The sequence below is a fragment of the Meles meles genome, chromosome 7 (assembly GCF_922984935.1).
Source record: "Meles meles chromosome 7, mMelMel3.1 paternal haplotype, whole genome shotgun sequence".
NCBI classification, from domain to species: Eukaryota; Metazoa; Chordata; class Mammalia; order Carnivora; family Mustelidae; genus Meles; species Meles meles.
In genome coordinates, this window is record NC_060072.1 from 135,841,957 (window position 1) to 135,858,401 (window position 16,445).

The 16,445-nt window shown below is 48.2% G+C and overlaps 1 protein-coding gene across 7 annotated transcripts in view; it reads left to right on the forward strand.

The window, feature by feature from the left end:
* Positions 1-16,445, forward strand: part of PDSS1 (decaprenyl diphosphate synthase subunit 1) — a 54,724-nt gene that overhangs the window by 26,421 nt on the left and 11,858 nt on the right. For 5 of the 7 annotated variants that reach the window (XM_046011173.1, XM_046011174.1, XM_046011169.1 and 2 more), the window contains exons 5-7: positions 8,013-8,154; positions 10,736-10,847; positions 10,946-11,055. In XM_046011173.1, the coding sequence (XP_045867129.1) occupies positions 8,013-8,154; positions 10,736-10,847; positions 10,946-11,055 (364 nt within the window). Of the gene's footprint in view, positions 1-7,927; positions 8,155-10,735; positions 10,848-10,945; positions 11,056-16,445 lie in introns of all 7 variants that reach the window. The other 2 variants (XM_046011175.1, XM_046011172.1) reach the window with 2 other exon arrangements.

Below are 16,445 nucleotides of genomic sequence, written 5' to 3' on the forward strand. Positions count from 1 at the left end.
ATTATATACATATTTTTAACATTTTACTTATTTATTTGTGAGAGAGTGCATGCACAAGCACGGGGAGTGGCAGGTAGAGGGAGAAGCAGGCAGAAGCCTAGGGAGCCCAACTGGGGACTCGGTCCCAGAAGCCTGGGATCACGACCTGAGCTGAAGGCAGATGCTTAACCGACTGAGCCAGGTGTCCTGTCCTCTTGTATTTTAAATGATTTCCACTTTTCTTCCACATTTTAGAGAAGTATCTGATTTAAAATATGGAAGTAGGACATTTAAATGTATGTTATTTCATGTAAGGAGAGTTTGTAAAGAAGATTTAATATTTAAATTTTAGATACTTCTAAACCTTCTAGTCCCTAGTTTCTCTGCTCTTTCAGAGCCTCTTAAAATCTCTTTCCAGATTAAAAAAGGAATTGGCAGTTATATTTGGTGCTATACAAGTCAAAAGGCACTTCTCATTTTCTGCTCCTTTGGTCTACTAAGAGACAGGTGGTAATGTGTCATTTGAGAAAGCCATCATTTACTCAGAAGACAAAACTTTTTAAAGGCCCCCTAGGACAATGTAGAATTGTTTTAGGGGGTCTAACCTGTATACCAGGCACCTTTCCACACCTAATTTCAGGATTTCGTGCAATCTGTTGTTTTCCCTAAATCGAAAAACCATCCTGAGACATTTTGAAGTACCTTTTTGAGCTGTGTTGCATGGCCCCGAGTAGTTACCTAGGATTCAGACCTTTGCTTAAGGCCAGTTTTAGAAATTGGTAAATTCACAGACTAATCCAGAAATTCAGTAAACAGGATTGTTTTTAAACTACCTGGGAAAGTCATCATTTCCTACTAAATTGTCCAGAAATGAAACACCATTATCTTTCCAGAAAGATGGGGTCAGAATAGAATTCTAAAATCTCTCTCAAACTGCATACATTCGCGTCTCGATTTATATTTAAATCAGAATCTAAGCAAAGCAATGAAAATAACCACTTAAGGTCCTGGTTTTTCTCCCCCATGTATGACACTTGTATGTACTCAGGTAGAGACAGTAAAATCAACTGGGCTGTAAGTTCAGAATAGAACCGAGGAATATAATTTTACAGCGAATCTGTGTGCCAGTGACTAACAGTGCATTGTATGAACCTTGAAAACAAAGCCCACATATGCGTGACTTACCCACACATGCATGTGAAAGTAGGAAGCACGGCCTCGCAGATTAGAACCTGAGCCAGAGACTGGGCCTCAGAAGTGCAATAAAGCTTCATTAATTTGGGCTTTATAATCAACTAGAACTAAGAGTCTTCCCGAGGAGAGTTGATAGTAAAAATGAGATTATAAACGCTGTGTATTCAGGGTACATTATGCAGTGATTATGCTATTTACAAAACATTCAAGTCTGCAAATGCTCTCAGTCCAGTGCCTATGTAGATGTCTTGATTTCTGATTTTTAGGTTTCATATACATATGTTATTTATTGATTTACAAATAATGAGAATTGTTTCAAAAATATGATTATCGGCTCTTGCAAATAATTGTTCACAATAATGAGTTTTGTTTAAAAAGAAATGGTGTTTGAATATCATCTGCTTGGGTCATCAGAGGTACTTTCGTTTTTGTGCTTTCGTTTTTGGAGCGACTGTGCCCGCCCTCGGTGGCCGTCCACATGTTAAGGGACAGCTTGACACAGTTGGGGGCCTCCAAGGCATCAAACAGACGCAGGCTGAGAGACGCATGTGACAGTGTAGTAGGGCCCTGAGACGCTGTTCTCCCTCCCGTTCCCGTGTGTGACCCCGTGGCAGGTTGGCGTAAGTGGTTTCTCAGCCCGGGATTGTGGCTGGTCTGGAAGGGCTGCAGGGGGCAGGGAGGCGAGGCGGGCTAGCCACCCTCCTACTCATCGGCATGAAAACCCCTGTCGTCATGGCCTGTAATTTCTCTGCATTAGGTAGGAAACGAAGTTCCGTGAGGCCAGGAACCTCTTCTTGACTGTGACACACACGGATGGCTATTGAGGCAGAATTTATTGAGCGAATCAAAGCACTGGGACCTGAGTCTTGTAGCTGGCTTTAAGGCCAGAGCCTGTGGGCTCCCAGGCAGACGAAGATTAGCTGTTGGCATCATTTAGTTCACTTTCATTTTTAATAAGGGTTTTAAAGACGCTGGTTAGTGTGCGTAGGCGCCTGCTGGCTCATGAAGGTAACCTCAGGTTGTCATGGGCTTGGATTGTGAGGTTTGTAGTCGTACTAGCTGGTTGTTTGGATGCTGAACTGGGGTCTGATTGAGTCTTTACAAAAAAGTTTCTTCGGCTTAAAAAAATACCAGCCATCTAAAAATTTGTGGCCGTGTTGTCCATCCTCTGGCCAGCTTTCAGTTTGTGTGGTAGGGAATTTTCGGCATTTACAAATCCTGCTGCGAAAAGATAAATATAGGAAAGCAGTGCGTGAGGTGCTCAGAGTGTTGAATATGCTGTTATAAATGGGCTGCTAACAGGAATTAATAAAAAGCAACAGAAAAAAGGTTTTTAAAAGGGATCTTGAACTGCAGTCTGTAACGAAGGGCACATTGAGGCGGAAGAGATTTTGGTGACCAGCTGGCCGTCGGTCTGGTTGGTGAGGTCCAGCTCGGGCATAGGAGGACACCGGTGAGAGCCAAAGGCCTGTCGGCTTGTGGACATGCGGCGTGTGCACCCACCAGGCCACAGCGATGTCATCACTGAAGGACTCAACCGTACTCCATTCGCTGTGCCCAGTTTGGAAGAAAACAAACCAGTGCATTACTCGGTAGCGCCCCGCTCCTCTGGAGAGAGCTGGGTGCAGAGCCCACCTGGATAAGCTGGCAGGACGAAGGCATCATTACGGGGGGCTGCTCTCCACACATCCACAGACCCCAGAACTTCTGTAGTGTGTCTTCAGTGGCAAGAGGACGAACAGTAGCATGAAGTCCCCATCACGTGCGATGGGCTTTGTAGGCATCTGTTCCGGCCGGAGATAAATCCAAAATACAGGAGCTGCTGCTCTTGGATGTCTGTTCCTCTCTCTTGACGTTGGAACTGCTCCTGAATTCCAGCTCACGTTCAGGCTTGAACCCACCGTTGTCAACCAAGAGAAACGGACGCCACCTGAGCCCAGTGTACGTATTTGGGTTCCGGAAGGTGAATAGCCAGTGACCAAGGACAGCGACCTGCTAAGCAAGCCTGAGCTCACAGGCGTCGCTCCTACACCTGTTGTTCCTTAAATGGAAGGCACCTGTGGTGTCCATGCCGGTCACATCCTCACCATGCCCGAAAGGAACAGGGGAAAGGAGACTGAGATTGCAGAGGCCAGAGACGGAAACATGAGGCCCAGCGAGCAGAGAGTGGGATGGTCCGGAACCCCTTTGGTCCCACTCCGCCCCTGTGGAAGGTGAGACTCTTGAATGTAGTATGGACGATGAGGACCGAGGAGCTCTTAGGTGCAGGAAAAGGTATTTCAAGAATCAGATCGCGGATGAGGAAGCGGTTGAGCCCCATGGAGAGGCTAGTAAAGGTGAGGAAATGAGAGGCTGAAGAACCGCCCCGCCCAGGGTGTCCCCGCCCTTGCCCTGGGACCGTGCTAAGTTACAGAGCAAGAAAGAGTCTTTGCGAAGGGATGTTAAGTTAAGGATCTGGGAATGGGGAGGTGATGCTGGATGATCAGATGAGCCGTAAATGCAGCCGCGGGTCTCCCTGTAGGAGAGGTGAGGGAGGTTGGTGCCCACAGGACAGTGGGAAGGTGCGTAGGTGGAGCAGACAGATGTGGAAGGTGCCGGTCCTAAAGGTGGGGTCCTGTGGCCGGAGGCCAAAGCCTGCGGACAGCTGCCGGCGGCTGGAAGGGGCAGGGGCGCCGGTCGGGGCAGAGCACAGCTTGCCAACACCTTGATTTCAGGTCGGTGGACCTGTTCGGACTTCCTGCCTCCAGAATGGTTGGTTTAAACCACCAAGTCTGGGCCCACGTGCCACGGCAGCCACACGCTAGCCCACACCCCGGCGTTACACCGCATGACGTCAGCGCGGGGAGGGGCCCGGGGCTTCTCCCTCTGCGGAGGCGCCTCTCTGTGGGAGCAGCCCGGCCGCGAGCGGACCAGGGGCCAAACAGAAGACGCTCCGCAGTCGCCGTAGGTGAAGGACCCCAGCCTGCAGCAGGTCGGTTCAGTGACGGAAGCAGACAGGCTGATTGGTGTCTAGATGGCCGTATTGTCCCGCATACTGACAATAGTGAGTTTTTTCAGTCCCAACCCGATGAAGGGTTCAGTCGTGTTCTTTGAGACGCATGAGGATGCAGAGTGTAAGAGGAAAGAGGTCACGCTCCCGCGATCGTGCAGGTGAGCAGGTGAGCCGTTCTGCTCCCGGGCTGAGACGAGACCCGTGGAGGCAGTAGCATGACACCTTTGCACAGACGCCTCGAGCTTTCAGGTCGTGTTTAGACGAGGAGCGTGCCGTCTTGTTCCATTTGCCTGTGATTTGGAGGGGGAGCAGCCGGGGAGCTCCCGGAACCCATCTCTAGGAAAGCGTCCGCCTGTGGCTTATGGTAAAGCAAGTGAAAGGACGCATTTCCCAAGCTTTGTGCAGCAGCATCACCTCGCGTGGTTTTTACAGATGCAGATTCCTGGGCCCGTCACGGATTCTGACATGGCGGACAAGGGGTATATGGCTAAGAAACACGAAGCTTGTCAAAGTCCCAACAAGCAAAGTGAAGCGCTTATTTTTAGGACTGTTAGACAAAAAGAACATTCTGAGATAGAAATAGCCTTCTATAGACCACTCGCGAGTCCTCTCCTTTACACAACCTCTGTGGAGCTGGGAATAGAAACTTCCGCGTCTCTGCTGTTAAAGTGAAGCCACATTTGCTTCCTTCATTTATTCCAAACCGCAGTAATCAATTGACAAGGTTTGAATATCTGTTTAGAGGCAATTTTCTCACACTGGGGGCTTTTACTTGTCATTTAAGACTTCACGTTATGTAGGGGCGCGCGAGTGGCTCAGTCGGTTAATCATCTGAATCTTGATTTCAACTCAGGGCATGATCTCAGGGTTGTCCCCACGCCGTGGAGTGGGGAGTCTGCGTCTCTCCCTCTTCCTCTGCTCCCCCAGCTCATGCTCTCTCTCTCAAAATAAATAGATCTTAAAAGAAAAAAGGAAAAAACTTCACATTATGTTTTAGTGTGAATAAGGAAAAAAGCCTTTCACTTCAACTGTGTGTAAGCTGTGTGAAGAGCACATGGGGTGAGGCTTGTCATTCTATCGCTCCACGTGTTTTTGTCTGTGCTTGAAATACTCCGTTGTAACAGTTTTGTTGTAAGTCTAACGGAGGGGAAGAAACAAATGTCCTGGGGCAGCCGAGTCTTCACATAGTCGTGCGAGTGGGAAGTACAGGGGCCACAGCCGACTTTGAAGCCGAGGGCCTCTGTGTCCCAGGCTGCCTCGCCAGTCCGGCTCCTCTGACCCCCAGAAGCCGGCTGAGCGTGTCCGCTCTCTCCCAGCAGGAAGGGGAAACAGGGCCCAGCTTTCTGAAGGCGTGACTCAGTTTGGCACTTGGGAGATCTCATCTTAAAGACAGTGTGAGCGTGTTCTTATGATACGTAGGTTTTGGCTCCAGCCCTCACGCTGTGCTGCAGAAAAGCCGTGGCAGCTTCTCCCGATAGAAGCCAACACACGCGTAAAGCTTGGTTGTGTAGGAGGAAGCACATCGGATACAACCAGAACGCATGGAAAATCCCGACGTTTGTCCCGTGCAGGGGCTGTGTCACCATTGCCAAATGACGTTCTAAGCGAGAATCCTAATTGCACGGTGCGGGAGTTTAGCCCGGTCAGATGGCCTTTCTGTATATATCCGGTCTCTGAGATTTCAAAAGACTTTAAGAAATCTTTGTCTTTGTTCTAATATCCTCACATCCTAAGAACTCCAACATCTCAGTGAGCGCTGCCAGTTCCCGGCAACCTCTGGGCAGGAGCCCCCTGTCTGCCGACCTGGTTTGTGGTAATGGAGGTGGGGGCCCCCTTAGAAAGGCACGAGAACGGTGAGGGGCCTTCCCGGTTGCTTTAAGGTAGTTTCTGCTACTCACCACCAGGCAGTGTGTAATAGACCAAAGGCTGTTGAGAAAATACCCTGAAAGATAGCTTTTCCATGAAAGCCCTGTAAATGTCCGCATTTTCCTGTGCATTTGAACTCAAGTAAGTTAGGGTCCGACACATTTATCTGAAAAATTTGTGAGGTCCAAGCCTCCTGCTGTGGGGTCTGTGTCTCACCGAGGGCTTCAGAACTGCTCGGAGAAGCCACGGATGGGAGCGCTCATCTTCTCATTTCCCGTCCATCATGGCCTTAGAACGCGTCCGTCCCCTCTGCCGCGTCACTTCTCCTGCCTCGGAAGAACGTGGTGTGTTCTGGAAGGACTTAGAACTGTCATGACTGTGACAGGTTAATAGATAATGGGCAGCACTTCATAAGTGCTTACTGGGCTAAAAGCAGTTGGCAGGCTCTGAGGTTTCATTCTGAAATCTTAGCTGAGAGTTGCCGGCAAAGCACCATATTTTAAAATTATATTTAAAGCAAGATCAGAAGGCATTCTCCAGGATGATTTAGTGTCTAGTTAAATACCAACATCTTTGATGTGCTTGCACGTCATTTTTCATTGCTTTCTGCTAGATGTGAAGAATTAGAATGGTCACTCTCTTTTGCAGATGTTCAAGCTAGATTTTTTCTTTTAAAGAAAAAGCCCTGTTTCAACATCCCTCTGACTTTTCTCCCCTCTAAGAGATAGTGTGATGATATGTGAAAAGCCATTGGAGTAAGGGAAACATTTGGTCAGCATGTGTTTAAGTCAGGCCTGTGTTTTTGGGTCAGAAAATTCCATTGGTTATTTACCCACTTCGATTTTCTCCAAATTCAGTTTTTAAAAATGCCCATAGATGATGGTAGTGATAATGAGATGATGATTAAAAAGGAACCAGGGCATATTTTCTTTTAAAACCTGTAAACCTCACACCCATTTATCTTCTTTTTTTTTTTTTTTTTAAAGATTTTATTTATTTACTTGACAGAGAGAGATCACAAGCAGACAGAGAGGCAGGCAGAGAGAGAGAGGGGGAAGCAGGCTCGCTGCTGAGCAGAGAGCCCGATGCGGGACTCGATCCCAGGACCCTGAGATCATGACCTGAGCCGAAGGCAGCGGCTTAATCCACTGAGCCACCCAGGCGCCCCGCAACCATTTATCTTCTTGAGAGTGCTTAGCCTGTATATGGTATTATAACTGGAAAGACAAGTTTGTTTCCTTTTTTTTTTTTTTTTAAGACTATTTATTTGTCAGACCAAGCATAAGCAGAGGGAAAGGCAGGCTCCCCACTTAGGAGGGAATCCAATGTGGGGGTCAATCCCAGGACCCCAGGATCATGACCTGAGCCTAAGGCCACCGCTTAACCAACTGAGCCACCCAAGCGTCCCAAGAAGTTTCAGTTTCTAATGCAAAGGTTAAACATGGATTGGAAGACAGTTTTGACCAAAATTCTATCTTGATTCTTGAAGTCTCTTTCCTAAACATCTAATTTAACACAATATTAAAAGCTTTAAACACCGTGACCATGGGGTCTTTATTACACTTTTCTGCACTGCTTCTTAACTTGTCTCCCCCATGCTCCCCTGAAATCTCCTAACCTAATCGTAACTCAGACCAACTGCCCAAGATGCCCAAGACCCCAATGACAGGGCATAAAGTCGCTTCTTTAGCCTGACGGCCAGACTTCTGGGCTATTTAAGCCTTTTTTGTTGTCAGTCATACAAATTCTCCTTCTGAATGGGCTGTCCATGAAACAGAATCTTGGCCAGGTAACTCATGCGTTTTTAAAACGTTCTCCAAGTGATAGAAATGGCTCGGTAGGGAAGCCAAAGTGTTTATACAGTTTCTCTTAGAGAAATAAAATTCTTTATCCTAGATCGGATGTCCAGTTTTCACAAGATGATTGCTGAGAAGGTTATAGGCGGCGTCTGTGTTAAAAAGCATTGCTTTCTGTTAACTAGAGATGTGCAAGCAAGCCAGCGCGCCATAGCCTTAATTGCAGAAATGATCCACACTGCTAGTCTGGTACACGACGATGTCATCGACGACGCAAGTTCCCGGCGAGGAAAACACACGGTTAATAAGATCTGGGGTGAAAAGAAGGTACGGTGTTTTGTTTCCTTTTCATCTTCTGACTTGTTCACATGCTCTTTGGATTGCATTAACTCTTCAGATTTGTTTCATTAAAAAGTAAAATACGCTTCCTGGAACACAGCCTTCCAACTTCCAAAACAGTATTCACGTCTTGTCTGTGTATATATATTTGATAATAGAGAAAACCACAGAAAAAATAAGCTTCACGTTTCTGGTTAGTCACACTTCTATATAGAATTGCTTTTGGTTATAGGGAAAGGGATTTTTGTTGTTATCCAAAAAGCATATTTCACGAGGAACCATACATTTTACTTTGGGGCTCAGATTACTCACGTTCAGTTTAATTCTTTAACCATTTATAGACTGCCGTGTGCCAGGGTGTCATGGCAAGTAAATGAGTAAAGCTGAACTATATGTGTGTGTGTATATATCTTAAATATAGATATGTAAAAATATACATACACATATAGTGTGAAATTTACACATTTTTAAACAGAGGCTCTATAATTGAGTTCAGTTCATATATGTATATTTTACAGCATATTTCCACGGTATTTTTTAGCATCTCTTGAAAAGGGTATGTAGAATGGGGACTTTTGCCTAAAGATACATTAAGTCATGAGTTTAGACGGGAATGGCACCGAATGAATGGACACGGAGACGTGCAGACCTTTTGTTTGGAGGCGGCGGCCCCCTGGGCACACCTCCGTGGGCCGCCAAACAGCATGAGAGCAAACGAGGTTTCCCCTGTTCACCTGCCCTTACATGTATATAGGACCCGGTTCCCTCCTGTTTCTTATCGCCCTTATGACAAAGATGTGTATCATAATTGTCACCTTCACATGCTGGTTTTGCTTTGGGGTGCATGCCTTTGCTGTGTATCGAGTCCTGCAATCTCATTTATAAATCTTTTATTTCACATTTGAAATAAAAGGTTTTGTGTCCTATTGACAGAATTCCATACTTCAGAATGTTGTTGGGGAAAAAAAAAAGGTGTGTGTGGGGGTGCAGTTTCTTTTTGGAGAGATCACGGGTACCTCTGTGACATGTCCCTGCAGTCAGATGTCTGTTTTCAGGGCCAGTGCTAAAGCCTTATTTAAGAGAACAAAGTCCGGTCTTCTACTTACCTAATTAGTCCTCCCCTCCTGTGATCACCTCTGCTGTTGGTGGCCTCTTCAGCCTGAGACTGGTCTGGAAGGCCTGCCCCGCCCCTCAGCTTCCTTCCCCTTTCCTCCTGTCAACTGAAAGTACTTGTGTTTCCAGTAAAAAAAAAAATCCATTCACGCAGCGCCCCCTGCAGGAGCCCTTGGTACCTTGCCTGGGTTCCAGCCCGCCCTTCAGTCCCTCACCCGCGGCTCCCCAGCGCCCAGTCCGGAGGCCTCACCTTCATACACGGGAAACTTTTGGCCTCTGGGATCCCTGGGCCCCGAGAAGAAAGACATAAAAGCCTAGAGATCCAGAACCCTAATGATGGGGGGCGGGTAGGTAAGGGATCCCTCTCCATCATCATGGGTGCAGTGACTCTATAAATGTGTATTTATATTTAGGTCGAGATAATTTGTACAATATGTTATATAAAATGACCAACAGGTAAACATACTGAACATCGCTAATTTTAGATACTAGAGAAAAGACAAAAAAATTAAAATGTGATGTTGAAAATTCTATGAATTAAAATTTCTATGACATCCAGTATTTGTAATTTGTAATTATACTAATTATAATAAAACTCAGGCATATCTTTAAATAGGCAAACGAGTATATTTGATTACAGTGTATAATTCAGTTATGTATAATTTATAACAAGCTGTAAGTACAGTATGGGCCTCTCCTCCCAAGCTAAAGATTAGAAAAATATCGGTTATCTAGTGTTGACTACAGAAAAGTTTGTCTAGGAACAAGGGGCAGTGAACTTGGAGCCAGGATGCCTAGGATTACTTTTCACCGAGAGAAGCACGCGTTGTGACCTTTGCTGGGGTGTGCCGAGCACCCGCTGAGATAATTCCCAGCCCGCCCACAAGGCGCAAGGCGTTGGGTAAATAGGGGCATGGCTGGTTGAGACAACTGTGAAGACAGCAGCATGCATGGGGAGCCGCGCGCACGTAGAGGAAGAGCATCTGCAGAATGAGGGATCCTGGTGGATTTCCTGGAAGTGTCACCCGAGCTAACTGTGCAGCTGAGTCTGCCCAGTGAAGAAGGGGAAAGGCTTTCTGAGTAGGAGAGAGACAGTCGTGGCTTGAGGAAAGTGTGAAAGTTCCAGCGCGGCTGCCGAGGGCCGCTGGACCCTGGTGCGGCCAGGGACGAAGCGAGAGAGTGAGATGCCCGTCCGGCTCCAGGAACTCACTTGCTCTGCTCTGAACTGGAAAGGAAGACCGGGTGATCTCTGGGATCCGTCCCAATCCTGGCGATGACCCGAACGTGTAACTGATTATTACACGGACTCCTGCTGAGGACAAGGTGGGGGAAGACTTAGAGCCAAGATGACCCCTGCCTCCCAACCCGAATGTCTCTCTGAGGGGCCAGCTCCACTGTGGGCTCCGCTGCTCTGAGGCTTTTCTCCAAAAGCTTTTTTTTTTTCTTCTTCTTCTAGGCTGTTCTTGCTGGTGATTTAATTCTTTCTGCAGCATCTATAGCTCTGGCACGAATTGGGAATACAACTGTGATCTCTATTTTAACCCAAGTTATTGAAGATTTGGTGCGTGGTAGGTTAATTCTGACTTTTCTTCTTTTTTATTCAGTCCCAGTCTAATGAGCCGGGCAGTCAAGCCATATCACACGTGACCCCTTTCTTTCTTTGTAGGTGAATTTCTTCAGCTAGGGTCAAAAGAAAACGAGACCGAAAGATTTGCACACTACCTTGAGAAGACCTTCAAGAAGACTGCCAGTCTGATAGCCAACAGTTGTAAAGCAGTATGTACGTTCTGTCTTTGTTCACGTTAAAAAAAAAAAAAAAAAAAAAAGCCTCCTAGCTCTTTCTTGGGAGCTGCTCTTCATGCGGAGCATTTCACTGGAGAACCTTCAGATAATAACCCAAATCCCACGAGGTCATTGAGAAAAGAGTGACGTCCCCAAACAGCAGAGATCTTCTGAGGCGGGGCTTGTTTGTGGTCCTCTCTTGCTAGGCGGACGTTCACTTTTCATCTTTCCTCCCCAGAGTGGAATCCGAATAAGCCCTCTGCCCCTGGTCTCACCTCCAAACTGTGTGACATTTGGACAACTTCTCATAAATAATTTCTTTCCCGATTGTTGTCCCGTATACCATTTCTGACATTTTACCCTTAAAAAGTGGCCAAGTGCTGTGTTCTGTAATACACTGTTTGCCCAGGAGAAAATGCCCATTAGATTGTCCTAGGGTTCTTTGTCCTTTGTTATGAGTAGTAGATCCTTTTGGGTCTTTTTGCATGAAATATAAACGGGCCATTTTCCAGGGCACCCGGGTGGCTCGGTGGGTAAAGTGTCCCGCTCTTGATCTCAGCTCCAGCCTCGATCTGAGTCCTGAGTTCAAGCCCAGCGAAAAAAGAAAAAAAAAAAAATCAAGCCATTTTTCTTTGGCTATAAGTCAGGTATGAACCATAACTCTTTCTCTCTCTTGCTTTCTTTCTCTGGCCTTCCCTCCGCTCTTCTTTTTTTAAAATGTCCGTATTCTCCTGGTCTGTAGACTACAACCTGTGACATTCAGTGCCAGCCCCTAAATGAGAGCCGGTTCTCGCCATAGCATTGCTCCTCTGACGGTATCCCCGCCTAACCAACACGGTAGCGATGGATCCTGAGCAGGCACCAGCCCCTCGCGATCAAAGCAGCGGCTGAGGGAGCCCTCCAGGGGAAGGTGTATGTTGCTGCCCTCGTGCTCTCGTAATACTACTGCGGTTAAAGAGGGCTCTTCCTCGGGCCTCTCCAGTGAGAAAGGCCCCTTGCCACTAGAGACTCTGTTCCAAAATGTGTCAAGAAATGGATAATAGGGATGGCTGGGTGGCCCAGTTGGTTATGCCGTTGCCTTCGACTCAGGTCATGCTCCCAGGGTCCTGGGATCAAGTCCCGCATCGGGTTCCTTGCTCAGCAGGGAGCCCGCTTCTCTCTCTGCCTCTGCCTGCTGCTCTGCCTGCTTGTACACTCAACACGCGCACGCGCTCTCACACTCTCTCTCTCTCTGACAAATAAATAAATAAAATCTTTAAAAAAAAACGGATAATAGTGAATCATAAAAGGATGAGGACATTTTCTTTCTAAAAAGATGTAATGGAAACTCTAAGAAATGTGAATTATATAGAACATGCTGGCCATGATTTTAGCCATTTCTGTCTTTATTGAAAGGGCCAACATTTTCTTTTCAAGGAATTGCAAGTGTGGTTTTTTAGAGAAATGGATGAAAATATGGTAGAAACTAGAACACTGAATAAAAGAATGAGTGATTTTAAAAGGGGGTGCCAGAAAGCTGTTACCTTAACCCTTCATTGGCCATCCTACCTCTGATGGTCGAGGTCTCCATGAAGTTGGCGCACCCACCTCGGAAGGCACACGGGAGCGCTGGGTGAAGCTCACGGATGAGTTCGCAGGCTGGAGACGGTAGCAGCAAGCACTGGCGGGTAGCGGTGCTGCTCAAACTGGACACGCTGAGAGTCGTCGTTCCCACAAAGTGGACATCCCACAGGCATGGGGCCACAGCTCTCCATAAGAACCAGGCAGGTGGTCAAACCCCGTGGAGAGCCAAGGAGATGGGCCCGAGGCACCAAGGAAAGCCTAGATTGCGGTCTCTATCCTCTCTGTCTGGGGAACGTCTCGTTCTGTTCACAGCACACATAGTTGTTCATAAACTGCACCGCGCGCTTTACAGGTTAGCAAGGCACCAGTAGATGGGATATGAACATGGCTCAGTCCTTTTTAAAAAGTGAAATGCTTTATGCTCTCCACTAGGAGGCATGCTAGCATCATCCCACAATGACCCACTTTTTCTGTGATTTATTCCCAAACCCCAGAACTGTTAGAGTGATAAAGCAAAATCATAGTGTGAGCGTTTTACATGAAAGATTCTATATTTAGGTGCCTACGGGTAGAATATTCCAGAGGTGTTACATATTCAACATGGCTATTTCTATATACTCCTGATATTCAAAATGCAAAGATATGGGGCTTCAAAAGTTCATGCAAAGCAAACTAGAAGCACCCAAAAGAGGGACTACAGAGAATTTAAACATCAGAATTATCACGGAAGACTAATCAGAGTCTAAGATGTTACGGGAGTTGGAAGGAAATTGAGCAGCTTGTAATTTATTCTATTAAAGACATGGCCACCCCCTCCCTGAACCACTCCTTGTATTTTTAATAGAAATAGTGTAAAGTCTGAGAGAGGGCTATCTAGGAATGTTTTAGGATGGTGACTGATATGAAAATAGTAGTGATATTTTTAAATGAGTGTTATTTATTTGTATACATAGTCACGCAGAATACAGTTGAACTTCCAGTGAAGGCTATGATTTGTTCCCGGGATAATCTGATGGGAATGAGATCTGAGAGGTCCAGTGGGCCATCCAGTGTTAGTCAGACAGTGGCGGAGCTGGGATTCAAACCCAGAACTAGGGTACTGTAATCCTGCATTCGTTTGTTTTCCATCCTTCCTTCCTTTTTTTCATTCTGACTTTCTCCTCTCTCCAGTGCTGCATAGGCTCTGGTTCCTGTTACTTTATTTTCAGAGCCACAGTGCACCACTTAGAGGATCTTCTTTTGTGGCTCGTATTTGCCGAACACTGACTTTTGGTACAATATTCTTACCTAACCTGCAGATAGACCTTATTCCTATTTGCCTACTGTCATAATACTGTCATGGGAAAAGGGAAAATCTTCTGGTTCAGGATCCAGTCCCGGTTCTCATGTTGGATTTAGCGGTCATGAATCTTTAGTCTCTTCGTCTGGAACACTTCCCTGGATATTTTGAAGAGTGCAGGCGGGTTATGTCGTGGAGCCTCTCGAGTTGAATTGGTCTGCTGCTGCTCACACTGAGAGACAGGTTATGCTTTTGGGGTTGGAAAACAGCAGAAGCAATGCCCCGCCTTGGTTTTTGGTGTCCGGGGGCACGTGTCCTGTTACTGGTGATGTTCACTTTGATAACTTGATTGCGGCGGGTGACTGCCTGGTTTCTTCACTTAAAAGTTACTGTTTTTCTGATCTGGGAAGATATTTTGAGATTATGTAAATCAGCTTCTTAATCAAACTCACCAGTTTTCGCATCTATTTATGATGCTTTCCACTTAGTACCATGACGGTGGCGAATGATGGTCGCATGTGTTCTCTCATTCCTTCTACCCCGCGCTTCTCCAGTCTTAGATGCATGGCCTCCTGCATTCTTATTTATTCTATGGATTATAACGCTTTATTGTTAATTATGTAAATGCTGAAGAATTCCATATTTGGCCAATGGGAAGGCCACTGATCCCCGCTCCTTTGTCCTGTTCATCTACCCCCTTCATTCTTTCCGCACTTGCTTCAAGCCTCATCTTGTCCTTTCCAGCACTGTGATTTGTAATTCCTCCAAGCAGGGCTGTTCCTTCTGGCGGAGAATGGTATTTAGAAACTAAGGTCCTGCCCTATATGTATGTGGGTATGCGTCTATCTAGGCCTTTTTATATCTCACCTATGTATATGTATGTATGTATTTTATAATTATATATTTTTAATATTTGCGCGAGGGATAGCAGGAGCAGGGGGGAGGGCCACAGGGAGGAAGCAGTGGACTCCGCGCCGAGCAGGGAGCCTTCCTCCTTCCTGTGTGCCTCCTTCCCCCAGTGAACGCACCCACAGGCCTACGGGTTCCCCCTTCTCGCCCACAAGGAACAGCGGGGTGCACTGCTCTCCCTCCGCACCTTGCTTTCTTCAGTTCACGGTATGTGAGGGAGGCCATCCCATGCTGCTCCGTAGAACCTTCCTCATTGTTCTTCCTCCTTCGGCACTTTTCCACCCCCTCCTATCGGCGGCCCCCGGCTTCCAGGACCTTCCAGTTACAGAGGAGAGCACGGCCACACCGTGCGGGTCCGAGTGCTGCGCCTTGCGCGGTGCCTGGGCGCGTCGCTGTGTTGCCCCGATGATTGCGGGGTCTCCCACTTTGTGCGGGTGGCAGAGGAGCGGGCTGCGGTGGAGCTGGAATGCGCATCGCTCTCTTCTAAAGGAACCCGCGCAACTCGGCGGGCGCTCGAGGGCTTTCCCTACCTCGACGCTCTGTGCAGTGTGTGTCGGCGGGTTTTCCCGCCCTCCAGACTGTGTGTGGGCCCGCCCCCGCAGTTCTAACGGCTCTTTATGTACTAGGAATACTCTTGACCTGGGGTTTATGTTGCCTGTGTGCCCGGCGCCCCCCCCCCCCCCCCCCCCCGGTCCTTCTAGCCGGGTTTTGACAACAGCCTATTCCGACACTTCCAGCGGTCCTGTCCACGCGGGCTGTGGGGAAGACGCCGTGCGCGCGCACGTATGTCCCGGCGGGCGCGCGCGCGTCAGAAACACCAGGCGCCTGCGCAGGCAGACGGGACACCGGCCTTTCGAGACAGGCTCTCGGGAACCTTCCAGGAGGTCGGGCGGTGGGCCTGCTTCCTTCCCCCAGACCTGTCCCCGGAGCTCCGCCGTCTTGGACTTAACTGGTCCTTGTCGCCCACGCGCGGCCAGAAAGCCACGGGGCACCGTCCTCGGGCGCGGGAACGGGAGGCATTCGCTTCCCGCCCGAACCTCTCCTTCGTGCTTCTCGTGTGGACCTTTCCGGCTGCGGAAGGACAGACGCAGGCGGCCGCTGCCCGGGCTGCGGCGTGAGGAGTGGGCTTCCCCCGCACTCGCAGGGCTCGGAGCACAAATGGCTCTTGCCCGGCCGCCCCGCAGCAGCTGCCCACGAAGAGCGGCTTCGTTCCGTGTCGGCGTGGGCCACTCGGCCGTGGGCTTGCTCCGTCTGGCCTCTGGGCCGCCAGGCCGCGTAGGAAAGTAATGACGAGAACATTCCCCGCAGTCAGACCGTTTGGGTTCAGATTCTGATTCCATGGTTTCCCAGCCCCGGAACCCCTGGTCCATGCGCCCTGGGCGTCCAGGCCTCGCTCATGAGCGAGTGACCACGCGGGAAACCTCGGCCTGGGACCTGCCGCGCCAGGTGCCCAGGAGTGTTCGCTGTCGCCGACCACCAGCCAAAACAGTGCGTCTGGGACGCCGTGAGGCTTAAGAGAATCTGAAGTCCCCATCCTAGGAGCCCCGTAAATTTAGTCCAGTGAGTTCAGAAAGAGAATGGCTTTTAAGTGTCTTTTACTTCTGAGGAAGAAAGCTGGCAGTTCGGTGCTATT